The 9537-nt window shown below is 40.9% G+C and overlaps 2 protein-coding genes across 2 annotated transcripts in view; one reads left to right on the plus strand and one right to left on the minus strand.

Annotated features, from left to right (window-relative positions):
- Window positions 1–9537, plus strand: part of LOC104998717 (HRAS-like suppressor 3) — a 50860-nt gene that overhangs the window by 6059 nt on the left and 35264 nt on the right. The gene's annotated exons all lie outside the window — the stretch shown is intronic.
- Window positions 8808–9537, minus strand: part of LOC104998649 (HRAS-like suppressor 3) — a 22424-nt gene continuing 21694 nt past the window's right edge. The window contains exon 5 of the mRNA XM_010853941.1: window positions 8808–9078. Coding sequence (XP_010852243.1) covers window positions 9065–9078 — 14 coding nt within the window. The 3' untranslated portion in view covers window positions 8808–9064. The remainder of the gene's footprint in view (window positions 9079–9537) is intronic.

A 9537-nucleotide genomic window follows, 5' to 3' on the forward strand; every position in this document is an offset into this window, starting at 1 on the left:
GGAAAGTGGGGATTACTCTCTAGTTGTGGTGCACACGGTTCTCATCGTGGTGGCTTTTTTTGGTTGCAGGACGCGGGCGAGTAGCTGCAGCTCCTGGGCTTTATAGCACAGACTCAGTAGTTGTGGTGCCCGGGCTTATTTGCTCCACAGCATGTGGGATCTACCCAGACCAGGGATTGAACCCATGTCTCCTGCATTGGTAGGCAAATTCTTTACCAATCAGCACCAGGGAAGCCCTCACCTGCTTTTATCACATGTCAATGGAAAGCACTGGACCTGGTGTTGTCCACATTCTCCCAACTTTAAATTCTCTGATTCACCTCTAAAGGCTGGCTGCTTGCCTCACCCAGTTTTTTTCAGTCTTCAAATATATTTTTATTGGAAGGCCATGCGTTGCCTTCATTTATTGGATTTCAAATCACAGTACGTCTACTTTGGTGAAACATGCCTGCATTTTCTAGTACAAAAAAGCTTTACAAATTGTTTCAGGCATGAAAAGAAATATCCAACTTAAATTGCAGAAAAAGTGCAGCATACTTCCTGCTGCCCTGCAGTCATTTCTGCATTCCGCATGTTTCTTAAGTAACTATTGTCTGACTGCACACAATGTGAAGAGCAAGTGTGAAAAGCAGACATTTACATATACTTCTAAAGTCCTCTTGAGAATATCCTGTTGACATTAAAGGCTCAGCTGCGGTGGCAGGATATGCATATGCCTGTTGGAAAGTTGGAATGACCGCCTGGTGATGCGCCTGGAACTGTCAGGGAGGGGCCGCTGGACACTCAGGACACAGCGGAGCTCACAGGAAGGCGGCGGACAAATGTCCGTCTCTGAACAGCCGAGTTATCGAATGACCAACTTCTAAATGCACTCGTGTGTGTTTCCCCTTTAGCTCACCTGTTTTATTTTCTTTCAAAACTCCATTTAAAAAAAGTCCCTGCCCCAGCTCGCTCCAGCTATAGGAGCAGGGATGGAGGTAGAGAAAGAGACTCTGCTGAGTCAGTACCAGGAGGGACAGCGCTTAAGTCTTGCCAGGGTTGCCGATCCCGACGAGAAGGGGAAGGTGGAGGTAACAAGGTTAATATAGGCATGGGTATACGTCGTCAAGAACTGATTCTTTCCCATGAGAAAAGCACGTTGTCTCCTCTGTCTCTACCCCCGAGAATCCCCCAACCTCGAGTCTCTCCTGGGTTTATTTTCCTTTTTCTGTCTCCCAGACTCCGCATCTCCGCGATGGGCTTCTTCCTTTCCCCAGTAGAGGGCGCCCTCTCCTAGGTTGCTGAGGGGAACTTGAACAATAGCATTTTGTTTTCTTTTTTTGAGGGGGTGAGTAGGCAGTTTCTTAAGATTAACTATTCACTTACCGGTAAGTCCACAACCCTACTTGTGTTTACCCAAAAGAAATGAAAAAATACGTTCATGCATGCAAACAAACCGGTATAGTAACGTCCATCAGTTCAGTTCAGTCGCTCAGTTGTGTCTGACTCTGTGACCCCATGGATTGCAGCACCCCAGGCTTCCCTGGAGCCTACTCAAACTCACGTCCATCGTGTCGGTGATGCCATGCAACCATCTCATCCTCTGTCGTCCCCCTCTCCTCTCGCCTTCAATCTTTCCCAGCATCAGGGTCTTTTCCAGTGAGTCAGATTTTTACATCAGGTGGCCAAAGTATTGGAGTTTCAGCTTCAACATCAGTCCTTCCATTGAATATTCAGGACTGATTTCCTTTAGGATTGACTGGTTTGAGCTCCTTGCAGTTCAACGGACTCTCAAGAGTCTTCTCCAACACCACAGTTCAAAAGCACCAATTCTTCAGCTTCCCTGATGGCTCGGCGGTAAAGAATCTGCCTGCAATGCAGGAGACACAAGAGACGTGGGTGCAATCCCTGGGTTGGGAAGATCCCTTGGAGGAGGAAATGTATACCCATTCCAGTATTCTTGCCTGGAGAATCCCATGTACAGAGGAGTCTGGTGGGCTACAATCCCTCAGGTTGCAAAGAGATATCACGACTGAGCAACTGAGCGTGCACGCACACATTCGTACATCACAGGGTTGTTTCAAAAGCTAAATAAAAGCCTTTCTCACACTGCAGGCTGTGGTGAGCACTCAGGGAATGTGGATATTTTTGAGCCAGAAGGGAGAAGGACCACGTGGAGGAGGATAAAGGGATGGAGGGAGAGCAGAGGGGCTGCTGCGATGGCAGATGAGCGGGGACAAGGACGCCTTCTGACAGCCCACCCAGGCCCAACGTTGTGAACCACGCTCCTGGTCCCACTGATACAGACAGTGACCGAGGAGGTGGGGCTGGGCTCCCCGAGCCCACCATTCCTGCCTTCTCAGGACTGCCCATAGGAATTCTCCCCACCCAACCTGGACCCTCAGGTCTCAGCTTGTACCTGTGCCCCTCTGAGCCAGAGCTGCAGACCAACAAGGAAATCACCACCAACAGAGTTTGTTTTTAATTCCTTTAATGGTAATAGTGCTGCTTAGAGTTTTTTGATTCATCCTGGATTCAATTTTGATTACATGTTTTCATTAGAATATATTAATTACATCCAAATTTACTAATTTATTGTCTTCAAGTTATTTATTGATTTCTTGTTGTTTGATCTTAGCATCTGTAGTTATATCTCCATTTTCTAAAACATTAACTTGTGCATTCTCTTTTGTTGCTTATTTTGATTCATTTCTCTTGGTTCATATCTTTTTACTTTCTTCCTATTTTTTCCCTTCTGCTTCTTTCTAGCTTCTTTTTTTTTTTCAGTCTTTTAAAGGTATAAATAACATACAACATTGTCTTATTTTATCTTAGTTTCAGGAGCACAACATAATGACTTGATATTTGGATATATTGCAAATCATTGCTACAACAAATCTGGTTAACATCTGTCATCATATATAGTTATAAACTTTTCTTTTTCTTTTGATGAGCACTTTTAAGATCTACTCCTAGAAACTTTCAAATATGCAATGCAGTATTTTAGCTATAGTTACCATGTGGAACATTACATCCTCATAATTTATTTATATATAACTGTAAGTTTGTACCTTTTGATCTCTTTCATCCATTTTGCCCACCCCCAAGCCCCACCTCTGCCAACCACCATCTGTTCTTTGTGTCAATAAGCATGAGTCTTCTTAAAGATCCAGTATATAAGTAAGGTCATACAGTATTTGCATTTACCTGACTTATTTCACTTAGCATAATGCCCTCAAGGTCAATTTATACTGTTAGAAATGGCAAGATTTCATTCTTTCTTATGACTGAATACTGTCCTGTTCCATATATATATACCACAATTTTTTTCATTTTTTAGTTTGCAGTGAATCAACACCTTTTTAAAATTAAAAAAACATTTTTTTAACCACCAAAAACATTTTGTATACCACAATTTCTTCATCCATTTATTGATTGATGGATACTTGGGTTGTTTCCGTATCTTGGATGTTGTGAATAATGCTGTGACAAACATGGGAGTGCACATATATTTTCAAATTAATTTTTTCTTTTCTTTGGATAAATACCTGGAAGGGGGATTGCTGGATCATATGGTAGTTCTATTTTTAATTTTTTGAAGAACCTTCTTACTGTTTTCAATAGTGGTTCCACCAATATACATTCCCACCAACAGGGGACAGGGTTTGTCTTTTCTCCACATTCTCACCAACATTTGTTATTTCTTGCCTTTATGTTAATAGCCATGAACTGTTATCTCGTTGTCGATTTGATTTGCATTTCCATGATGATTATTGCTGTTAAACATTTCTTCATTTACCTATTGGCCATGTGGGCTTCCCTTGTGGCTCAGCTGGTAAAGAATCTGCCTGCAATGAGGGAGACCTGGGTTAGATCCCTGGGTTGGGAAGATCCCCTGGAGAAGGGAAAAGCTATCCACTCCAGTATTCTGGCCTGCAGAATTCTTTGGACTGTGTAGTCCATAGGGTCTCAAAGAGTTGGACATGACTGAACGACTTTCACCTCCCTTTACTTCATTGGCCATCTATATGATTCTTTCTGTTAATATCTTCTTAAATTGGATGATTAATTCATTCAGTTCAGTCACTCAGTCGTGTCCAACTCTTTGCCACCCCATGAACCACAGCACGCCAGGCCTCCTTGTGCATCACCAACTCCCAGAGTCCACCCAAACCCATGTCCATCGAGTCAGTGATGCCATCCAGCCATTTCATCCTGTCATCCCCTTCTCCTCCTGCCCCCAATCCCTCCCAGCATCAGAGTCTTTTCCAATGAGTCAGCTCTTTGCATCAGGTGGACAAAGTATTGGAGTTTCAGCTTCAGCAGCTTCAGCATCAGTTCTTCCAAAGAACACCCAGGACTGATTTCCTTTAGGATTGACTGGTTTGATCTCCTTGCAGTCCAAGGGACTCGCAAGAGTCTTCTCCAACACCACAGTTCAAAAGCATCAATTCTTCAGTGCTCAGTTTTCTTTATAATCCAACTCTCACATCCATACATGACCACTGGAAAAACCATAGCCTTGACTAGACGGACTGTTGTTGACAAAGTAATGTCTCTGCTTTTTAATATGCTGTCTAGGTTGGTCATAACTTTCCTTCCAAGGAGTAAGTGTCTTTTAATTTCATGGCTGCAGTCATCATCTGCAGTGATTTTGCAGCCCAGAAAGATACAGTCAGCCACTGTTTCCACTGTTTCCCCATCTATTTCCCATGAAGTGATGGGACTGGATGCCATGATCTTAGTTTTCTGAATGTTGAGCTTTAAGCCAACTTTTTCACTCTCTTCTTTCACTTTCATCAAGAGGCTCTTTAGTTCTTCACTTTCTGCCATAAGGGTGGTGTCATCTGCATATCTGAGGTTATTGATGTTTCTCCCGGCAATCTTGATTCCAGCTTATACTTCCTCCAGTCCAGCATTTCTCATGATGTACTCTGAAAATAAGTTAAATAAGCAGGGTGACAGTATACAGCCTTGACGTACTCCTTTTCCTATTTGGAACAAGTCTGTTGTTCTGTATCCAGTTCTAACTGTTGCTTCCTGACCTGCATACAGATTTCTCAAGAGGCAGGTCAGGTGGTCTGGTATTCCCATCTCTTTCAGAATTTTCCACAGTTTATTGTGATCCACACAGTCAAAGGCTTTGACATAGTCAGTAAAGCAGAAATAGATATTTTTCTGTTATTCTCTTGCTTTTTCTATGATCCAACGGATATTGGCAATTTGATCTCTGGTTCCTCTGCCTTCTCTAACTTTCAACTTGAACATCTGGAAGTTCACGGTTCACATATTGCTGAAGCCTGGCTTGGAGAAGTTTGAGCATTACTTTACTAGAATGTGACATGAGTGCAATTGTGCAGTAGTTTGAGCATTCTTTGGCATTGCCTTTCTTTGGGATTGGAATGAAAACTGACCTTTTCCAGTCCTGTGGCCACTGCTGAGTTTTCCAAATTTGCTGGCATATTGAGTGCAGCACTTTCACAGCATCATCTTTCAGGATTTGAAATAGCTCAACTGGAATCTTTCACCTCTACTAGCTTTGTTCATAGTGATGCTTCCTAAGGCCCACTTGACTTCACATTTCAGGATGTCTGGCTCTAGGTCAATGATCACACCATCGTGATTATCTGGATTGTGAAGATCTTTTTTGTACAGTTCTTCTGTGTATTCTTGCCACCTCTTCTTAATATCTTCTGCTTCTGTTAGGTCCATACCATTTCTGTCCTTTATTGAGCTCATCTTTGCATGAAATGTTTCCTTGGTATCTCTAATTTTCTTGAAGAGATCTCTAGTCTTTCCTGTTCTATTGTTTCCCTCTATTTCTTTGCATTGATTAACTCATTAATTTGCACCTTTTTCTTTCTTAATGTTAGAATTCATGGTATAAATTCCTTTCTAGGTATCTCCTTAGTGCAATAACCCAAGTACTGATATCTTAATATTTTTGTTATCATCTAGTTCTAAATATTGTCTAGTTTCCATCGTGTTTCCTTCTCTGACTCATAATTTATCGAACAATGTGTTCTGAAATGTCTTAAAGTATAGGATTTTTCTAGCTATCTCTTTGTTATTGATATCTAACTTAATTGCCTTAGGGTTAGAAAAAATGATCTTTGTCTTACCGGTCCCTTGAAATTTGTTCAGACTTGCTTCAAGGTCAAGGACATGGTCAGTTTCATAAGCATTCCTTTGTGTGTGGTCAAAAAGAATCTGTATTGCACAATTGTACTGTATATGTTCATTAAACCAGCGTGTAGGTAACTTCTTCAAAGCTCCTTTATCTTTACTGATTTTTGTGTACCCTTAATTTATCAGTTCCTGAGAGAGGTGTCTGTAGATCTCCCACTGTCATGGTGAATATGTTATTTTCCCCTTGCAACAGGCTAACATTTCAATACCTATTTGAGGACTTTTATGAGATGCAAACAATTTTAGAATTATCGTACTTTCCTACCGAGTTGCAACTTTTATCAGATTTGTTGTGGAGTATTTTTTAACACCAGCCACTAATTCTCTGAATTCCAGACACCAACTGGTTGCTCAACAAGTCAGTTCGATTTTGACACTAACCACAGACCTCACAGTGTCAGTACTCAGCACCCTAACTGCCCTCCTTCACCTTCAGATGCTGTTCACCACTTGCAAGTCCCAGGCCACATGTATTTCTGACAATGGATTAAAAATCACAGGTTCCCACAACCCCTCCGATGGTTCAATAATTTACTAGAGAAGCTCACAGAACTCAGGAAAGCACTTTAATTATGTTTAGTGATTTATTGTAATGGATACAACTCAGGAACCACTAAGTGGAAAGATGCATAGAAAAAGGCGTGGGGGCAGAGGAGGCAAGCAGCTTCCCTGTCCTCTTCAGGCAGCCACTCTCCAGATACCTTGGTATGTTCACCACCAGGAAGTTCAAGTCTCCTCGCTGAACAGTTTTTATAGAGCTTAATCTTCAGCACCCACTCCCACGTTCCCTTCTTAGAGATTTGTAGCCTGAAATGTCCAACCCTCTAATCACCGGGTCTTTCCGATGACCAGCCCCATCGTAAGGCTATCTTAGGGTCTAAGTCACCCCGTTAGCACAAACTCAGGTTGATCAAAGGGGTTCCTTAGAAATAGCAAAAGACAAGCCTATCACTCAGGAAATTCTGAGGGTTTTAGGAGCTCTGGCCCAGAACCAAGGACAAGGACCAAGTGTAGTTCTTATTATGCCACACTTTTTATCCTCTTTCTGTCTAGTAATCATTTTTGCTTTAAAGCTGATATATAAGATATGAAAGTGCTATACAAGCTTTTAGCTAATTAGTATTACTAATCAACCAATTTTTAGTTAGTACTGGCCTAGCGTATCTTGTAATTAAAAATAATTATATAATTTATTGAAGCCATTTTGAAAGTTTTATATAAATTTTCAAGTACAAATTTCGAAAATTTTAAGATGTTTTATGTGAAAATTTTAATATACACAAAATACTAGAAAGACTAGTACAATGACTATTCATATATCCAGTGCATGGATTAAAAATTTATTTTTTGTCATAATTTGCTTTATCTGCATCTATTTTTAAACTGGATCATGTGCTTTACATAAAATTTCATGCCTATCACATTTAATAAAATTCATAATTTTTAATACTTTAAAATACTCATTCCATATTTAAATTTCCCCAGTTATTCCAGATTGTTTTATCATCATTTTTCATATTTAATTGTTTTGCCTCCAACATGTTTTTCAGTGTAGGACAATTTATACACACCCTCAATTTTTCTTCTTGATAAGATTAACATTTTAAAGACATCAGATGAGTTGCCATGTAAAATGTCCATCATTTTAATTTGCCTTCTTATATTTCATTTTATCTGCTGTAAACAGTGTTCCCTGCATTAGTTTTCTAATCCAGTGTAATGTTTGCTTTTACTTTGCAAGTTTGTCAAGTTTAATCCATTTCTGTTTATGGTCATGACTAATACATTTGGAATTGGTTCTTCCATCTTATCTGGTTATTTCTACCCACCACAGTTTTTGTGTTTTATTTATTTTTAAATTGAACTGGGTGTTTTGATTTGCTTTCTTTTTTAATTTTATTTTATTTTATTTTTAAACTTTACAATATTGTATTAGTTTTGCCAAACATCAAAATGAATCCTCCACAGGTCTACATGTGCTCCCCATCCTGAACCCTCCTCCCTCCTCCCTCCCCATACCATCCCTCTGGGTCGTCCTAGTGCATAAGCCCCAAGCATCCAGTATCGTGCATCGAACCTGGACTGGCAACTCATTTCATACATGATATTATACATGTTTAAATGCCATTATCCCAAATCTTCCCACCCTCTCCCTCTCCAACAGAGTCCATAAGACTGATCTATACATCAGTGTCTCTTTTGCTGTCTCGTACACAGGGTTATTGTTACCATCTTTCTAAATTCCATATATATGCGTTAGTATACTGTATTGGTGATTTTCTTTCTGGCTTACTTCACTCTGTATAATAGGCTCCAGTTTCATCCACCTCATCAGAACTGATTCAAATGTATTCTTTTTAATGGCTGAGTAATACTCCATTGTGTATATGTACCACAGCTTTCTTATCCATTCATCTGCTGATGGACATCTAGGTTGCTTCCATGTCCTGGCTATTATAAACAGTGCTGCGATGAACATTGGGGTACACGTGTCTCTTTCAATTCTGGTTTCCTCAGTGTGTATGCCCAGCAGTGGGATTGCTGGATCATAAGGCAGTTCTATTTCCAGTTTTTTAAGGAATGTCAACACTGTTCTCCATAGTGGCTGTACTAGTTTGCATTCCCACCAACAGTATAAGAGGGTTCCCTTTTCTCCACACCCTCTCCAGCATTTATTGCTTGTAGATTTTTGGATCACAGCCATTCTGACTTGCTTTCTTGTGTTTAGTTTTCCTCATTCCTCTTTTCCTACATAGCTAGTTTGGAGGTTTATATCTATGTGTCCACATCACATTCTGCCCCATGTGAGAGAAGGGGCTCTAAGATACCCACTCTTTTATGTTTGGCCTGTGTCTCTTGGGTTTGGGGAGCTTGAGAGCTGGCATGACATGTTACATCAATAGGGCTGAACTAAAAAAGAAAAAGAAAAACTACACTGGGTGAAAATTATTCTTTATCAACACTGGGGCATAAAAAGGCACAAGCTTATCCTAGGCCAGATATGGTCCAAGCAGGAGGGAGCTGGCAAGGGGCCATTAATAAGTTCTGTCCAGGATTCTACAGACAGATGGTCCCTATACAAGCAGAGCTGATCAAGGAAACACTGGCAACTAGATGGAGGAGAAGACTTGTTCTGTGGACTGAAGGACAAATTGGCCCCATCAGGGTGCTTCTGAGGAACGCATGAAAGCTCTTTTCAGGAAAATGGTCACTTTGAGCATTTGCCAAGCCCAGTGAGTGATAGCAGAAAATCTCAAAGGTCCAACCAGGAATGGTCGTACCTCCTTCACTAAGCCCTCTCCAGAGGCCTCAGCAGCAGGCAGGTCAGGGATAAGACCATCCACACCCACGCTCCATGAGGTCTGAGGC

The sequence above is a fragment of the Bison bison genome, unplaced genomic scaffold (genome assembly GCF_000754665.1).
Source record: "Bison bison bison isolate TAMUID 2011002044 unplaced genomic scaffold, Bison_UMD1.0 scf7180017864334, whole genome shotgun sequence".
Lineage (NCBI taxonomy): Eukaryota > Metazoa > Chordata > Mammalia > Artiodactyla > Bovidae > Bison > Bison bison.